General features: G+C 41.4%; 1 protein-coding gene across 1 annotated transcript in view; it reads right to left on the bottom strand.

Annotated features, from left to right (window-relative positions):
• The window catches only part of antxr2 (ANTXR cell adhesion molecule 2), a 141,621-nt gene extending 132,767 nt beyond the window's left edge, over positions 1-8,854 (bottom strand). Inside the window, exons 1-2 of the mRNA XM_062981465.1 lie at positions 8,040-8,854; positions 1,164-1,235 (exon numbers count right to left, since the gene is read on the bottom strand). Of these exons, the coding sequence (XP_062837535.1) occupies positions 1,164-1,235; positions 8,040-8,188 (221 nt within the window). The 5' untranslated portion in view covers positions 8,189-8,854. The remainder of the gene's footprint in view (positions 1-1,163; positions 1,236-8,039) is intronic.
• Positions 8,855-19,670: the final 10,816 nt, after the last annotated feature.

Genomic DNA, 19,670 nt, shown 5'->3' on the forward strand with positions numbered 1-19,670 from the left:
TCATGAAAAGAGGGTGATAAAAAAGTCAAAAGCACATTAATCTTAAGAGTACTATTGTTATTGTTGTTGTTGCTATTGTCATCGTCGTCATCACCATTATCATCTCATCTTTTTTTCAGTTTGGGACTCAAGGTGGCTTGCAATGGTTAAAAGAGATACATGACAAGAGCAACACCTTTCTGAGCATACAATCTTTATTTCAGGTGGGTAGTAAATGTGAGTTCCTCTTGTTCTTGGAACAGCCTTGACAAAGGAGACTACATTCTATCTAATTTAGCATTTTGTTTTCCAGAAGATGCACACATATTTTCCCAGACTAATAGCTATGTTGTGCATGATGAAAGGGAGGCAAAAAAAGATGGCACGTGTAAGAAACAGAAAGTACAGCCGACTTGCATATTTTCTTTCAAATAATGATCTAGACATCCCACTTGATTGATTTTTAAAAGAATGTTTAAAACATGAATTTCTCAATTTAAATTAGATCAAAATAACAATTACCATGTATGTTTAGATATCTATTTCCTGAAACAAACTACTGCTACTTAACGTAGATAATGCTAGGTTTATGAATAAATTGTTTAATATGGAATAAGATGTTCTTATTAGGTTCCTAGGTCAGGGGGTATCTCTATTTGTTAAGGAACTATATACATTTTGAAAATTGTATTCAAATCAATCCATCCTGAGTAAGATAGGAAACCAAAGGGAAAGAAAAAGGGGCAAGTCCCCCTTCATTTTCTCACTTCAAAATGGCAGGTAATCTAGACAAGAACATTTTTGACTACTACCCATGGTGGAAACAGAATGTAAGATTAGATACTTTGGTCTTAAGAATAACATGATCACAACATTTCCACATATGTTAACAGTAACTTCAGTTTTTAAATGTTCCTATTTCTCTTTTAGTCTGATCCCTAAAAACTGGTCCTTCAAAAAAACTGATCTTGTAACAAAACAAGAAGGTGCAAAGCTGTAAGAAACACACTTCTTGAACAATACATAGCAATCCAAAAGTACATAATAGAATGTGCTATTTAATAACCATCTTACATGGGCAAACTGATGCATGTTTCTAATTCCTTCATGAATTGAAAATCAGAGTCATTTTGAAATAGTTCCCATTTACATTAATCCTGGAGAGCAGGAGGAGGATAACTCACCTTACAAATCTGTCTGTCAGTTGTTTCACAAAGTCAACGATTTCAAACCAGTTGTCTGTGACACTCCCTGATCTGCAGAGAAAGCAAGAGTAAACATTTATCAGTAAAGATGAAATAATATAACATAGTTAACATATTTGTATAGAACAGTTTTCTAAACATTTCATTCTGGGGACACACTTTTTAACTTGCATCATTTTGCAACACAGTAATTCAGTTTCAGGAACAAAGTGAAGATTAAACCAACCCTTTATAAGAGATATGGTTATTCACATAAACTGTAATGTACAAGGACACAACATTTCTCATAGAAGCCTTTCATTTATATATTTAAAATATATGATTTATTGTTTATTTCACATAGACTCAGAGGTTCTTGTTATGTTTCACCTTCACACAGCAGACAACACACAAAACCACTAGCTGCAGGAAAAGCTGCTGACCAGAGGGTTAGCAGTTCAAAGCCACGAGTCAGGGTGAGATTCCGATTGTCAGCCCTAGCTTCTGCCATCCTAGCAGTTTGAAAGCATGCAATGCGAGTAGATCAATAGATACCTCTTTGGTGGGAAGGTAAAAGGGCGTCCCATGCAGACACGCTGGTAAAAAGATCAGAGATGTCTATAGACAGCAGGCTCCTCGTCAAGGAAAATAGAACAAGAGCACCTTCCCATGGTCAGAAGTTTAACAGTGCCTCCAGGCGCCGGAGATGAAATGGCGAAGGCCTTTACCTTATCTGTGTATTGTATGTCATTGTTCATTGTGTAAAAAGGCATTGAATGTTTGCATATATGTGTACTTTAATCCACTCTGAGTCCCTCCCGGAAGATAAAACGGAATATAAATAAAGTGTATTATTGTTGGGTTGCTGTAAGTCATTCAGGCTGTATGGCTATGCTCCAGAAGCTTTCTCTCCTGACATTTCGCCCACATCTGTGGCAGGCATCCTCAGAGGTTATACATTGTATTATTATTATTATTATTATTATTGCACACAATTTGGAAAGCAATGGTGTAGAATGTCTTGGAGACACTAATTAGGCCCCATCTACACTGTCATATAATGCTATTTGACCTGCATTATAATGGCACTGCATTGAAATGAATTATATGAGTTTACACTGCCATATAATCTGCATTCTGAAATTGCATTATAAATCAGTATAGAAGGGGCCTTAGTTTAATAATTAATTTAGAATCCCAGCCATTATTTGTATTGAGACATATATTTAATGCTTAGGCTGTGTTCCTCAGCTCAAAGTGGCTGATGAAAAACAAAGCAAATTTAATACCCATTTTTAAAGACCTTAACTACTAATACAAATATCAAAACAGAACCAAAACAATAGCATCAAATTTCCTACTGAATTTTCTGCGAGAGATTGGCTTTACAAATTGTGACACTGTCATCAGCATTGGACTCCACTTTTGGAGACCATTGGATTCCTCACTTGGCCATGAAAACCCCTTGGATGAGTCACATATTCTCAACCACAGAAAACTATTATTGGATTAGGATTGCTTTAGGATTGCCAAAGGTCAGAAACAACTTGAAGGCTCACCACAATGACAAAAGCCCATTTCAAAAGGTGAATAAAGAACTTATATTCTAGACTTAAAGAGATGATTCTACTTTTGAGCATCTACCAAAAAAGCCCTATTTCTGGCATGTATAGATTGTCCAACGATTGGCTTTTTCAAACATTCCACTAAAATGTATACATTGTAAGACATTTATAATACACCAAAATATGTCTGAATGTGGATGCTAAGCAGGATCAGCCTTACTTAGCACTTGGATGGGTGAACTCCTATTTGGGGAATATGAAATGCCAGAAGCATTACTTCCACCACTTTATTATGGCTTCTTCACTTGCAGCAACCATGCATAAGTTTGGAAAATCACTAAGCTCTCAATGCAGCACATTTTTATGTCATAACACAACTCACTACCCTTATAGCCAGGCATTTCAGGACTCAAACTGGCTTACAACAGTTAAAACAACAAAAGCTAAAAGTTCACAACATACAAAAATTTTAAAAAGGTTTAAAAACTTGATGCAAACTTATACATTGAAACAGAAAGTTATCAATTTAAACATGTGGAACAATAATCTCTCCACAGCAAGCCACATAACCTCTTCTGCGCCTTTTGTATGTACCACATATTCAATGTGGCCAGTTTTACTAAGCACAATTCACAATACCACAACCTCACCTCAGTCTCCACAGAAGATTTCTGACAGAAATGCAAAGTATGGTACTGCATACTGCATTGTATAGAGTGCAACTACACTGTAGAATTATTGCAGTTTGATATTGCATTGAGCTATAGCAGTTAAACTGCTGTCAAACTGCATTAATTATACAGTGTAGATGTATCCAGAATTGCCAGCACTCCTCTGCCTCTTCATACCCTGATCTTCCTTCTCTGACTCTAACTCAACAGGTTCTTTGGCAACACACAACACCAGCTACAAACTAATACAGTTGTTTTCAAACGCTTGTCCTTCAGTTTCTTCAGCAGCTGATCAGGCATTTCTTAGTGAGTCTCAACAGTGTTGCTTCACCTAAAAACAGGTTGCTTCACCGAAAAATATACAGTTTGTTGGTAATATGAGGCACTCTTTCAGCACACATAAAGACAGCAACATGGCCTGAAATGCTAGGCTATTACTTCTGCAAGTTGGCTACATTCCTCCAGATTCTTGGAACATGCCCAGAATCCTCAATATCATATCAGTTTTACTGTCAATACATTTAGAACAGCCTTTGCCCAACCCAGTCCCTCCAGATGTGTTTGAATACAACCACCATTTATCCCAGTTGGTTGGGAACAATAGCAACTGTAGTCCAACACATCTGGGAGATTTCAGATTGGCAAATAAAAAACTTCTAAAACTGTCTTCTTTCAAAGAATCTGCACGAACAATGTGGTGTTCAACCACTGCAAGATAGGATTCATACTGTGACTTTTACCAGTAAATTGGTTTGCTGAAACCACAGAAATGTTCTGAACTGTTGTCAATCAACATTGTCATGTCAGCATGACTCCTAAGGGCACCGTAGTAGCAAGATGCATCAGTTTAATAGGAAAGCATGTCTCAGCAAAGGAGGTCCTTGTCTCCATACAACCAATAGGTCATAGACAGGAATGATGTAGTCTTCCAGATATTGTTGAACTGCAATTCCCAGCTCTGCACCACTGACTATTCTGGCTAGGGCTGATGGAGGCTGCAGTCCAACAACACCTTAAAAGCCACATGATGGCCACTTTGCAAGAGATGGTCAATGCTAAATGAATAAATGTACACAAATGAAGTTTCATGTGCCAACCTTAAAAACAAAGTGGGGGGAGGAATCTAGAAGCACGTCTGAGGCTGAGAGGAAGGAAAAGGCAGGACTGTTTTCTCGTGATCCAAAAAGTAGTAACTTAAAAATTATTTTAAGTTACAGGTGAGTATATTTTGAATGAACATTAGAACAAACTCCTTATCAATAGAAATGGTTCAGCAATGGGGGGAAATGAATACAGGCATGGTAAGTTCTCTTTCTCTGGCCGTCTTCAAAAAGAAGCTGGACAGCTACCTGCTTGGGATGTTTTGACTTCAACTTGTGATGACCCTCAACTCACCCTGTCCTCAGCTTACTCAGCTCTTGCAGACTCAGGTCTGTGACATTCTCGACTGAGTCTATCTGGAAGAACATGGCATTTCTTTTTTCCTATTGCTCCCATTTTGCCAAGCTTTATCACATTTTCTAGTGAATCTTAACTTTTAATTATATGCCCAAAATACGCACAAAAGCCTCAGTTTAGTCATTTTGGTTTCTAGAGAAAGTTTGGACCAGATTTGTTCTAGGATCCATGCAGCGGTTACATACCTATTGGAGTAGAATCATCCTCTAATGAGATATGGAAAGATAGAAATTGTGACCTAGCCATAAACTTTCAAAAAGTTGTGTAAGATGATGCAGGTCTGCCTGTGCCAAACCTCAATGAGCAGGGCCTGGTATAGCAGAAATAGTTATTCTGTACCAGACAAGCCAGGATAGTTAACAGTAGTTAACTCCCTGTAATGAAATGACAGCTATGGTTAAGGAAGGATTCTCACCAATTATGAAAAAGGATGCACTTTATATTTATAGTTTTGCAATGGATGGCAGTGCAAAGGCAAAGCATGTCCTCAGACACCTCAACACACAAAGCATGCTGCAGCAAAATATGCAAAACAGGCCTCTAACATTTTTAAGTAAAGAGTGTTTTCCAAACTCATACAGCTATTGGTGCAAATAGAAACCACAGGAATGCCAACTGAACATGTGACCCAAAGCACATTTGCCTAAATGAATGTTCAAACAAGATCAGTCCAGTCTTCGATAAGCTCTAAAGATAGGAGCAGTTAGGAGGCAAGAGCTCTCAGGGAAACAACAAGGCCGAAATGCAGTATCCAGATCCTCAGACTTGGGAAAGAAACTTTTCTGAGTGCAACTCCCAGGATCCCCCTGCCAGTGACATCTCAAAGAGTAACTTTGCAAAGCTTTGTTCAGCTATAGATTCAAATCCTTCCATCCCCTGCTAAAATACTATCAGGAAGAATAGATCCTTGGAATGTAATACCTCTGGGGGATTCAGAAATATCCTTGTATCTCTATGTTTCTGCCCAGAAATCCATGTATGTAACACTACATATATAAAGACTACCAGAGCTTGGCATTACATACCAAGCAAACAAGAGGGTAAGACAGTAACAGAATATCCTGGACTTTCATTCATTCCAAAGTGATAACCTTCTATGCTGTTGTTGTGTACCTAGGAGTCATGTCCAACATGTGACAACCCTAAGTCAAACCTGTGAAGAAGTTTTCTAGAGCTGAGAGGGTGTGACTTGCCAAAAGATACCCAGTGGGTTTTCCTGGCTGAGCAGAGATTCAAACTCTGATCTCTGGAGTGGCAGACCAAGACACAAACCACTTCAAGGCGGAAGAAAACTTTTTCACAGAAAGGACTGCCACAGAACAGCAGTCACTCCAAACTGATTTGCAAGGCTGCATGGAAGGCTCAGAAACTGGAGTTCAACCCTGGGCGGTCAATCAGGTGCCCACAACTCTACGTAATCTGCAATCAGAACATGGAGAGACGGGACTGAGCCCTAGACCTTCCCCATGGCTTGGCTATATTGCTCCTGCTTTGGGTTGCTGTGAATTTTCTGGGTTGTATAGCCATGTTCCAGAAGCATTCTCTCCTGACGTTTCACTGACATCTATGATAGGCATTCTCAGAGGTTGTGAGGTCTATTGGAAACTAGGCAGGTGGGGTTTATAGATCTGTGGGATAATGTCCAGGATGGGAGAAAGAATTCTTGTCTGTTGGAGGCAAGTGTGAATGTTACAATTTACTCACCTTGATTAGCATTGAAAAGCCTTGCAGCTTCAAGGCCTGGCTGATTCCTGCCTGGGGCCATCCTTTGTTGGGAGGTGTTAGCTGGCCCTGATTGTTTCATGTCTGGAATTCCCATTTTCATAGTGTTGAACTTTATTTACTATCCTGATCTTAGAATTTTGTAATACTTGTAGCCAGATTGTGTTCATTTTCATGGTTTCCTCCTTTCTGTTGAAATTGTCCACATGCTTGTGGATTTCAATGGCTTCTCTGTGTAGCCTGACATGGTGGTTGTTAAGAGTTGGTCCAGCATTTCTGTGTTCTCAAATAAATTGGTGTGTCGAGGTTCTTACATCAAGTGCTCTGCTATGGCTGACTTCTCTGGTTGGATTCATCTGCAGGGCCTTTCCTGTCCCTTGATTCCTGTTTGGGCAATACTGCATTTGATGGTCCCTATATAGACTTGTCCACAGCTACATGGTATACGATAGCACAGTGGTTCTCAACCTGGGGGTCCCCAGATGTTTTTGGCCTTCAACCCCCAGAAATTATAACAGCTGATAAATTGTCTGGGATTTCTGGGAGTTTTAGGCCAAAACTCAAAGGAGCCCCGGTGGCAAAGTGTGTTAAAGCACTGAGCTGCTGAACTTGCAGACTGAAAGGTCCCAGGTTCAAACCCCGGGAGCGGTAGGAGCGGCCGCTGTTAGCTCCAGCTTCTGCCAACCTAGCAGTTCGAAAACATGCCAATGTGAGTAGATCAATAGGTACTGCTCCGGCGGGTAGGTAACGGCGCTCCATGCAGTCATGCCGGCAACATGACCTTGGAGGTGTCTACGGACAACGGCTTAGAAATGGAGATGAGCACCAACCCCCAGAGTCAGACATGACTGGATTTAACGTCAGGGGAAACCTTTACCTTTACTTAGGCCAAAAACATCAGGGGGCCCCAGGTTGAGAACCACTGCGGTAGACTCTTGCCGTAACACCTCCCAACAAAGGATTCCCCCTGGCAGGAAATCAGCCAGGCCTTGAAGCTGCAAGGCTTATCAATACTAATCCATGTGATTAATTGCAACATTCACACTTTGCCTCAAACAGACAAGAGTTCTCTCTCTCCCATCCTGGATATTATCCCACAGATATATAAACCCCACTTGCCTAGTTTCCAACCTCTGAGGATGCCTGCCATAGATGTGGGTGAAACGTCAGGAGAGAATGCTTCTGGAACATGGCCATACAGCTCGGGAAAATTCACAGCAGTGATTCCAGTGAAACTCACAACATTGTTCCTGCCTTGTTTTTGTTCAATCAAGAGTTTGAAGTAGAGCGCTCGGAAGTTGTGGGGAAAATCTGAGAAATGCTGCAGGGAGCGTGGGCTTGGCAGGGAGACCCCCAGCTTCGCCCAGGCCCCGATTTGGAGGTCTCTTCCCTCTCCTTCTCCCGCCCACCCACCACCCTTGCGGGGCCCCTTCCTTCCTTCCTCCCTTCCTTCCACTCACTTGTCGAGGACGAAATAGAGGTCGAAGGCGCCGTGGCAGGAGGGCTGCTGGTCCTGGGCGCAGGCGAGGCGTGGGAGATGGAGCAGGAGGAGCGGCAGAGCCAAGCCCAGCCACGGGGAAGGGGCCTGCCTCGGCCTCGGGGACCCCATGCCTCGCTCTCCCCACCGGCAGCGTCCTCCGTAACAACAGGCTGGCTTTTTCGGCGTCTCTCTTCGTCTCTTCTGCCCAGGAAGCGGGGGGGAGGAGGAGGAGGAGGAAGAAGCGAGGACAAAGGGGCGCCTCACCAACTGCAGGCCAAGCCCCACGGGAGGAGGGGACGGGAGGGGAGGGGTCCCGGGTGCCCCCAACGCGAAGAGGAAGGCGCCGGGAGCACCGGTCCCCCTCGGCCCGCCTCCCGCTCAGCCTCGCCTTCCCTTTTTTGGGCTCTGCAGCCTCTTCTCTTTGTTGCCTCTTCTCTCTCCGCTCCGCTGGCTGCAGCCCAGCTTGGCTCGCTCGCCGCGCACAACTTGCCACGACGGAGCAAACTTCCCGAGGAAAGTTGCGGGTCCTGCTCCTTTCTCCCTTTCCTTCTTTCTCCCTGCGCTTTGGTTCTTCTCACATGCCCCGAACATTCCCAGCCAGTGTGCCTTGTTTTCCCTCTCCTCGTCTGCGTGTGGCTTCTTCCCCCCTTCCCCCTCCGCTTCCTTCCTTCTTTCTCCTCCTTCTGGCAGTCCCTTCCTTGGGCTTGGAAGGCCGGGGCGCGGCTGACTGACTACTAACGCTCAGGGACTTGGGGAGGGAAGCGGGTCGCCCAGAAAAGAGCCCAGGACAACGACCCAAGGCCGCCTGTTGTGGCCAGGCCTGGCTCAGCCTCGCCCGGAGGCGGGGGCTGCAAGGAAAAGACCGTTGCCCTACTTTAAAACAAAATCAGTTAAAGGAGAAAAGTAGAAAAGCGCTACTAGCCAGCCTTCACCCTCTGAAAACATGTTCCTCCGTTTTATTTTGAGGGATTCCACAACTGGGTTGTTGTATGTTTTCCGGGCTGTATAGCCATGTTCTAGAAGTATTCTCTCCTGACGTTTCGCCCACATCTGTGGCAGGCATCCTCAGAGGTTGTGAGGTATGGAAAAACTAAGCAAGGAATGTTTATACCCTGTTTCCCCTAAAATAAGACATCATCAGAAAATAAGACCTAGTAGAGGTTTTGCTGAATTGCTAAATATAAGGCCTCCTCCGAAAGTAAGACCTAGCACCATTTGTGTTTGGAAGCATGCCCGCCAAACAGAACACTAGAGCATGCAGGTTTGGTAAATGTACGTATCATAGATTGTTGTACATGGAAATAATGGTAGTAACAAGAAATTCTTGATAGGATTCACAGTTTGTCTGGTTATGCTGGTTTGTGATGACAACTACTGTACGGTATATATTACATGTGCATTTTTTTTGTTCAACAATAAATGTGAATTATTCTTCATGGAAAAATAAGACATCCCCTGAAAATAAGACCTAGAGCATCTTTAGGAGCAAAAATTAATATAAGACACTGTCTTATTTTCGGGGAAACACAGTATATATCTGTGGAAAGTCCAGGGTGAGAGAATCATAGAATCATAGAATAGTAGAGTTGGAAGAGACCTCATGGGCCATCCAGTCCAACCCCCTGCCAAGAAGCAGGAAAATCACATTTAAAGCACCCCCGACAGATGGCCATCCAGCCTCTGCTTAAAAGCCTCCAAAGAAGGAGCCTCCACCACAGCTCGGGGGAGAGAGTTCCACTGTCGAACTCTTGTCAATTGTAAATGTTGCAGTTAATCACCCTAATTTGCATTGAATGGCTTCATCTACTGGCTACTTTCTCCCTGGGGGAATCCTTTGTTAGCTGCCCCTAGTTCCCATGTCTCAGAGTGTTGCTTCTTATTTACTGTTCTGATTTTTGAGTTTTTTAATACTGGTAGCCAGATTGTGTTCACTTTCATGGTTTCCTCCTTTCTGTTGAAGTTGTCCACATGTTTGTGGATTTCAATGGCTTCTCTGTGTAGTCTGACATGATAGTTGTTGGCGTGGTCAAGCATTATTGTGTTCTCAAATAATATACTGTGTCCAGGTTGGTTCATCAGGTGCTCTGCTATGGCTGATTTCTCTGGTTATGGCTATTTCTCTGCTATGGCTGATTGCTCACAACCTCTGAGGATGCCTGCCATATATGTGGGCGAAACGTCAGGAGAGAATACTTCTAGAACATGGCCATACAGCCCGGAAAACATACAACAACCCTGTGATCCCGGCCATGAAAGCCTCCGACAACACGGTTCCACAACTAGCTGGACAAGATCCTGAAGAAAAAAGATGAATACTAAAGTTGGAAAGATCAAGGCCTTGGTGTTCCTATTTCTATCTATCAGTGGTTCCCAACCTGTGGGCCTCACCCGAATAAAAATCCAGTCCGCAAACCTCCTTCCCCTTTATTTATTTATTTTATTTTATTAATTTTATTTCTGCTCCTTTCCGCAGAGTTGACCATTGCATTGGATAGACCAGTGGTTCCCAAACTTATTTGGCCTACTGCCCCCATTCCAGAAAAAATATTACTCAGCACCCCCTGGAATTTATTTTTTATTTTTTTATAGCAATTAAACAGAAAGATATATGTATTAATGCATATGGCAAATGCACCTGTGGCCATCACCGCCCCCCGGATCTCTGCAACGCCCACCAGGGGGCGATAGCGCCCACTTTGGGAATCACCAGGATAGACCAAAGAGCTGGGCATGTTTAGCCTGCAGAAGAGAAGGCTGAGAGGAGACATGATAGTCATGTACAAATACATGAAGAGAAGTCATAGGGAGGAGGGAGCAAGCTTGTTTTCTGCTGCCCTGCAGACTAGGATGCGGAACAATGGCTTCAAACTACAGGAAGGGAGATTTCACCTGAACATTAGGAAGAACTTCCTCACTGTAAGGGCTGTTCAGCAGTGGAACTCTCTGCCATGGAGTGTGGTGGAGACTCCTTCTTTAGAGGCTTTTAAGCAGAGACTGGATGGCCGTCTGTCAGGGGTGCTTTGAATGCGATTTTCCTGCTTCTTAGCAGGGTGTTGGACTGGATGGCCTGTGAGGTCTCTTCCAATTCTATGATTCTATGACCACATCAGTTTTATGTGGGTGAGCAGATGGCGACTACTGGATGACATAAGTTCTGTATCAGAAACTACGAAACTACAGCTGATGTGGTCTATTCAATGCAATTTTCTGAATCAGCACCCTAAATAGCCAAACTGAATCTAAAGTTGATCAAAAATCGATTCATAACTCTTTTGGTACTAATGTTGGAGAGTGGTCCCCAGTCAAGTGGGCCCTTGTCAAAAAAAGGTTGGGAACCACTGCTATATATGACTCATTGAATCATAGAGTTGGAAGAGGCCATCCAGTCCAACCCCTTTCTGCCAAGAAGCAGGAAAATCACATTCAAAGAACCCCCGACAGATGGCCATCCATCTTCTGTTTAAAAGCCTTCCAAAAAGGAGCCTCCACTACATTCCGGGGCAGAGAGTTCCACTGCTGAACAGCTCTCTCTTACTGTTCTTCCTGATGTTCAGGTAGAATCTCCTTTCCTGTCATTTGAAGCCATTGTTCCTTGTCCTAGTCTCCAGGGCAGCAGAAAACACGCTTATCTCCCTCCTCCCTATGACTTCCCCTCACATATTTATACCAGAGCAGGGTGGGTGATGATATGGTGACTTGGCAATCTCTCTTTCGTATGGTCACCATAACTAGATGCTGATTTGCTGGAAGTTAACAACAGTAAGGTCCAGATCCTGGGGCTAAAATTGTAGGTCACTGGCCCAATGAGTTCCCAAATAACCAACAAAACAAAGATAGGGTTGTTGTGTGTTTTATGGGCAGTATGGCCATATTCCAGAAGTATTCTCTCCTGACGTTTTGCCCACATCTATGGCAAGCATCCTCAGAGGTTGTCATATACCGCACAACCTCTGAGGATGCCTACCATAGATGTGGGCGAAACGTCAGGAAAGAATACTTCTGGAACATGGCTATACTGCCCGGAAAACACACAACAACCATGTGATCCCAGCCATGAAAGCCTTCGACAACACAACAGAGATAGAGGCTGCTAATGAAAAATAGGTTTGGCATCTGGGTTGACATGGTGTATCAAGGGAAACACAGCTCCATGTATTATTGTTTGTTCTTCCAACTGTTTTGAAACACCATCATCATCATGGGCTCGGTCCTCTGGTTAGTCCCAACTAGAATAAGGCCACTGAATCAGTTGTTGGATGTTGAGTTTCACACCTAAGTAAAGCCAATTAAATCAGTGGGTCTACCCAATCATCTTAGTCATACTCAGCCTTAGAGGGGGGGAAACTCATTGAACAAGTCTTGGCAAAAGAAAACTCCATAAAAGGTTCATAAAAGGTGGCCATAACTCAAAAATGACTTGAAGGCACACAACAACAACAACAACAACAATGTGCAAGTTTAGGAACTCTGTTTTAGGCTGCAGTCCTAGACAATACATACACATCAGAAAGTAAGTCTCATTCAATACAATGACACAGCTTGGGAGTAAGTACTTATTTACTGAGCCCCCGATGGCATAGTGAGTTAAAGCCTTGTGATTTAAAGGTTGGGTTGGTGACCTGAAGGCTGCCAGGTTCGAATCCAATCCGGGGAAAGCGTGGATGAGCTCCCTCTATCAGCTCCAGCTCCATGCAGAGACATGAGAGAAGCCTCTCACAAAAATGGTAAAAACATCAAAACATCCGGGCATCCCCTGGGCAATGTCCTTACAGACGGCCAATTCTCTCACACCAGAAGTGACTTTCAGTTTCTCAAGTAGCTCCTGACACAGAAAAAAAGACTTATTTGCTTAACTGGGAGTCATTTAAAACTCTTGAAAGCCAATGCAGTGTAGTGGTTTCAGTATTGAACTACACTCTAGATATCAGGCTCCAATTCTCCTCTCAGCCATGGAAACCTATCAGTGACTGGGTGAGTCACACATTCCCAGCCTCCGAAAACCCCATGATAAGTTCACTTTAGGGTTGCTATAAGTCAGTGGTTCCCAACCTTTGGGTTTCCAGGTGTTTTGGACTTCAAGTCCCAGAAATCCCAGCCCAGCCAGCTTACCAGTTGTTGGGAACTGTGAGAGCTGAAGTCAAAAACACCTGGAGGCCCAAAGGTTGGGAACCACTGCTATAAGCCAAAGCCAACATGATAATAACTTGCCTTTCATAGAGATGAATAAAGCTCAGGTCCAAATCAAGTGGTCAATATTTTTAATCAACTCCAAGATTCCTAAGGAAACATATATGTGCAAATAGTAATTGTGCACATAGCAACAGCTTGAAAAGGTCACTTTTAGATCAATATGCTGGTCATGCTAGATGAGAGATTCTGAGAGTTGTAGTCAGAAAGTAACACCTAATGAATCATTTTTACATGGTGAGAAAGTGACTTTGAAAAGCAAAGACATGGTTAAAACTATTTTTTGTCTGAAGAAAATGAATAAAGGAGCTGATAGCAAAGGCTTTATGAAAGTTTTTATTTATCTAATAATAAAGAGACAAGAAAACCCCAACACTCAAACTACTGAACCACATCGGCTCTCACTATTAGCTCAGGACTCCTTAACAACAAGAAATAATCTTCGAAGTCCAAACAATGAGACATAATTCAAGAGGATTCTGACACTCTAAGATAAATGTCAGCCATAGGTTACTTTGGATAAAAATATTGCTTTACTGTAATAATCTTTTTTTTAAAAAAAATCCTCATTAAACCTCTGCTCTTTGAATTAAGATATTCCTTGTCCATCCATGATAAAACAAGAAGAATCGTACAGCCGTCATGGTGGTGATAAGCTACCAGATTCGATCTCTTGAACATCCATCAGTTCCTTGACACTTCTAACAAACTGTTCTCCCCACACTCTGAGCTGACAAGGTTTTTTTTAAAGAGAGGAGAATACCAGAGGACTTCACACAGAATTGTTAATGCCCTGCTTGTTAGATGGGATCACACAACACCACTTCCACTCTTGTGAGATCAAACACATCATTTCTGTTTTCTCAGATGTAGCCTTATGAGCAAAATCAACTCTTTAGTGAGAAACACACAGTTTAGCATGACTGGTGCCCCCTTGCCTTTAGAACTAGTGATGTGGCAAGAGTTTGGTACATTTTTCCCATTCTATTAGATTGAGAACTGTCACCTCTGTGACAGTGAAAAGCCATGAATAAAATGTTATTTTTAAAGGATTTTCCAGGTCCTCCAGCTCAACTATGGTCAACTTCCACCAGACATTTACCACAGAATCAGACTGGAAGCCCTCGAGATTCATAAAGAGAAATTTTTAATCAAATCCATGAATAATCAAATCCACAATGTAGAAGGCTAACTGTAATAGCTTTCAATGACATTTTTTTTTCCAAAGGAATTTTTCCAAAATTCAGTAAAAAAATTTCTGGTGCATGGCCCTTGTGCTAATTGTAGATAAAAGTTGGTCAAATGTACAGTAGAATCTCACTTATCCAAGCTTTACTTATCCAAAGTTCTGTATTATCCAATGCAATCTGCCTTTTAGTAGTCATTGTTTTTGTAGTCAATGTTGCAATGTTTTGGTGCTAAATTCATAAGTACAGTAATTACAGGAGCAGAATTCAAAACGATCTTGACAGACTAGAGAGATGGGCCAAAACTAACAAAATGAAGTTCAACAGGGACAAATGCAAGATACTTCACTTCGGCAGAAAAAATGGAAATCAAAGATACAGAATGGGGGACGCCTGGCTTGACAGCAGTGTGTGCGAAAAAGACCTTGGAATCCTTGTGGACAACAAGTTAAACATGAGCCAACAATGTGATGCGGCTGCTAAAAAAGCCAATGGGATTTTGGCCTGCATCAATAGGGGAATAGCGTCTAGATCCAGGGAAGTCCTGCTCCCCCTCTATTCTGCCTTGGTCAGACCACACCTGGAATACTGTGTCCAATTTTGGGCACCACAGTTGAAGGGAGATATTGACAAGCTGGAAAGCGTCCAGAGGAGGGCGACTAAAATGATTAAGGGTCTGGAGAACAAGCCTTATGAGGAGCGGCTTAAAGAGCTGGGCATGTTTAGCCTGCAGAAGAGAAGGCTGAGAGGAGACATGATAGCCATGTACAAATACGTGAAGGGAAGTCATAGGGAGGAGGGAGCAAGCTTGTTTTCTGCTGCCCTGCAGACTAGGACACGGAACAATGGCTTCAAACTACAGGAAAGGAGATTCCACCTGAACATCAGGAAGAACTTCCTCACTGTGAGGGCTGTTCGATAGTGGAACTCTCTCCCCGGGGCCATGGTGGAGGCTCCTTCCTTGGAGGCTTTTAAGCAGAGGCTGGATGGCCATCTGTCGGGGGTGCTTTGAATGCGATTTCCTGCTTCTTAGCAGGGGGTTGGACTGGATGGCCCATGTGGTCTCTTCCAACTCTACTATTCTATGATTCTATGATTCTACTACATAACATTACTGTGTATTGAACTGCTCTTTCTGTCAATTTGTTGTAAAACATGATGTTTTGATGCTTAATTTGTAAAATCATAATGTAATTTTATGTTTAATAGGCTTTTTTCTTAATCCCTCCTATTATCCAACATTTTCGCTTATCCAATGTTCTGCTGGCCCATTTATGTTGGATAAGTGAGACTCTGCTGTATGTGTAAATGCTTTTGGCCAGAAGTTTTAAATTTACTTTGTTGAGCTACAATTTTGATCATCTCGCAGCAACCATGAGAATAGAAAACCATTAATAGTGAACAAGTCATCTCCCAAATAACCATTATGTAATTGATTGACTTTCTTTAAAAAAGATCTAATTGTGAAAAGAAACAGTACAGTTTCATTGTTACTTCTTTAGAATGGATATTCTAGATATTCATACTCACCTTAGGTAATTTTGTGACTTCATGAGGACTAGCCCCACTGACTCACTTCCTGTGTTTTAACAAATTTGCAACATCTGTTACTATTACTCATATACAATTACTATTGTTTTTTACTTAACTGGTGAGCCAGTCTGTCCTTTGGGCATGTCAGAGTTTATTTCTCATTTATTATTTATTATTGTTCCTGCAGCATGCATGTCTAGAGTTCCCGCTATCATTGCCTTAATTGTCCTCATATAGAAACATTCTATTCATAACCTTTATTGTTTTGTTTTTACTTTACAGACTGAGGAGGACTGCGTAAAACTGAGGAAACAGTGGCTTAATCATAGCAGTCCAATGTATTCATGCATAGGGGAAAAACTTCATATCTTCCAACATTACACAGGTGACAACTGGGATACATGTGGACAAGCACCAAGAATATGTTCAAGATGGAAAAAAAGTATTTCATAAGGAAAAACAGAGAAATTGGGAAAGACTGCAGCAATTTGCTTTTGCTTGAATCTATGGGGAAAGGCAAGATTTTTCCTCCTCTTCTACTTTTCCCTCATTGAGTTATGAGTGCAAATTTATTTTTCACATTGAATTCACTTTGCAACAGTGGATTAAGCTGATGACAAAAAGAGGAAATGGGAGAAAGTGAAAAAAAACCTGGACATTTAAAAAGCAGCTGAGACAGTAGAATGACAGAGGATTTATTGGGACTGTCTTGCCAAATAAGAGCAGGTAGCAGGCATATAACCTGAACCTTGGCTTTGGACCCTGAAGACCCATTCAGCTCCAATAGTGGTGTTAACTATATGAACAAATGCCTTTAATTTCTCAGAATTCTTATGTCATACAGAAATATTACTGTGAATTAGAACAAGGAAGGGAAACTAAATGAATATCTGGTATCACTGGATTAGTAAAGTAGTTCTATTTTCTTCCTTTTATGGTATATTTCTGCAACACTCCACACTTGTATCTATAGACTCTATAGATTATTTCTTATCTGGGAAAAATAACATCTTCTAGGCCTATAACAAAAATAAATTTGCCTTTTGAGGCTACATGATAGCTATAGGATGTCCCTTGCTCATTCCAGCTGTAGAGCATGGCTTCCAGGTAGTTCAATAGTATCTGCTTAGCTAGCACAATGCATACTTACTAGTTTTGATGCCAGAGACATCAACTACATCATTACATACGCTCGGTTTTTGTAAACCATAGATAATTTAGTGTTCAGGGGTTAGATTTTACATGAGAATATTTTTAGAAAAATGTACAGGTTTGCCATTCATAAATGTAACACAATATAATCTTGAGAAGGTGTCTAAATTGTAGAAAGAACACTATTTGAAACTACATTAACTACCATGGCTCAGTGCTATGGAATCATGGGAGTTGTAGTTTGGGTAGGCACCAGCACTGCTTGGCAGAAAAGGCTAAAGAAGTTGTACTTTTACTAGGTCTTTAGCCTGTTCAATTAAAGACTGATGATGATGTAGTGATTTCAGCCAGGATCACAAATCAAGATATCAGTACTCGGTGAGTGTTCTCTAAACTGGATCACCCAGGAAAGAGTACAGGCGCTCTGGGTTGAAGGCAAAGCTAAAGAGGTTTATTACAATTCAGCCAAAAAGAATGCAAGTACAAGCAATATGCTTCAAAGGATACAATAATAAATTTACAGACCAATACATGACATCTTATAAAGTTCTGACAGCTGTTCAGACTTCCTATGCCCTCCCCTGATTGACTGAAAAGACAGGAAGGCTCAGATCCGTACTGGGATTGGCCAGGGTTTCCTTTAATGTGTGGCCTGTAGGAAGAGATTTTCATGGCAGGATGAAAGACAGTTAGTGGCTGGACATTTTAAAGAGCCAATCCATTGTAAAGACACCACTTGGGAGGGCACAATCCAGGAGGAAATGATGATGTGGACATGCTGATGAGGCCCTGATTAACTCAAATGTCCAGTTTTGTGTGAAACCAAGGGTGCAAGACCCAAAAGACAAAGACGATGATTCGAGACAATCAAGGGCTTGGCTCCCTGTGTAGAGAGTTAATTAATTCATGTTTGCTGAGCCCCTTCTTCCAGGGGAGTGGCGGACTTTCAGCCTCAATCTGAATGAACAACCATTCTAAATTCATCTTGGTGACAAAGAGGATGATATAGCTGCGTATATACATAGTGGTTTTGATTTTTATCTGACTTGGAAAATAGCCGGAGGGACTTTGGCCGTGATCTCTTTTTCCAAGGAATTTTGCAAACTGGGGGCATGGAAAGATACCGCCTAGATACATTGTGATACATTTCATTTGATACAGTTTACACAGTTCATACTTTTAGGAATTAACACATGAAAGATACAAGTTACACAAAAACCATCAAGTTGATACAGTATATTAAATTGTTAGATATGATATAGATTTTAGGGTACAGCTGCTGCTAGGTCAATCCCGGAACCTCTTGTAGCCTCAACATTTTACAATTCTGCAGCCACTGAAAATGTTTTAAAAATAAAGAAAAAAAATCATATATCTTGCTTGGAGTCTCTTAGTGCTCTAAAAATCTTTGAAGTACAGTAGAGTCTCACTTATCCAACATAAACGGGCCAGCAGAATGTTGGATAAGCGAATATGTTGGATAATAAGGAGAGATTAAGGAGAAGCCTATTAAACATCAAATTAGGTTATGATTTTACAAATTAAGCACCAAAACATGTTATACAACAAATTTGACAAAAAAAGTAGTTCAATATGCAGTAATTCTCCGTAGTTATTACTGTAGTTATGAATTTAGCACCAAAATATCACAATATATTGAAAGCATTGACTACAAAAATGTGTTGGATAATCCAGAACGTTGGATAAGCGAGTGTTGGATAAGTGAGACTCTACTGTATATAATATATAGGATGGGAATGTATAAGATAGAGATATAAAGATTGTCTCAAAAAGAAATGAATATGTAAAAGAAAACAATCCTCGTATTAGTGGTGGGAATTGTAAATGTTTTGTATGTGTACGGTATGCATTATTTGTGTTTTAAAAAGTTTTAAAAAAAGAGGGGGTGCCATAGCTTTGCAACAATACCTTGCCAAACTACAAATCACGGTTCCATAGCATTGAACCATTGGCAGTTAAAATGATACCAAGCTGCATTAATTTTACACTGTGCTATGAAGGAGCTGCTCTCTTAACTACTAGACAAAGGAATATGTCCCTACAACAAGATACTGAATGGAAGGAATGGCTGCAGCATCATAATATAACTCTTTTCTTTTGGCTCTCCATAAACTTTGTTCTCTCTTCTAGTATAAAGTCCTTCTAGAAAAACTGAAGTCTATACTCTTCTTAAAATCATATTCTGCCATATAACCTGTGTCCAAATCTTGGGGTTATTCTGTTAGTCCTGACTCAAAAGGAAACCACATTCAGCCAGGATGTGAAGATGACTTCCAGGAAGTGAGGAGAAAAGTTGTTGCATGCATTCATTTCCTCTCCATTTCCTGATGCTGTCACAAACTAACACATGCTGTTTTGATTCAATTCCTCATTGAGCTTACAGACAAACCAGTGAAAATAATGAATATTTGCTTTATCAGCATTACTGAAGCAAAGTAAAAGAGGCGTGCCATTTTCAGATTTTAAAAATATTCTCTGTTTTGAGAATTTAACACAAGTTTGCACATTTCCTTGACCTCCTCACATAATAT

Source organism: Anolis carolinensis, chromosome 5 (genome assembly GCF_035594765.1).
Source record: "Anolis carolinensis isolate JA03-04 chromosome 5, rAnoCar3.1.pri, whole genome shotgun sequence".
NCBI classification, from domain to species: domain Eukaryota; kingdom Metazoa; phylum Chordata; class Lepidosauria; order Squamata; family Dactyloidae; genus Anolis; species Anolis carolinensis.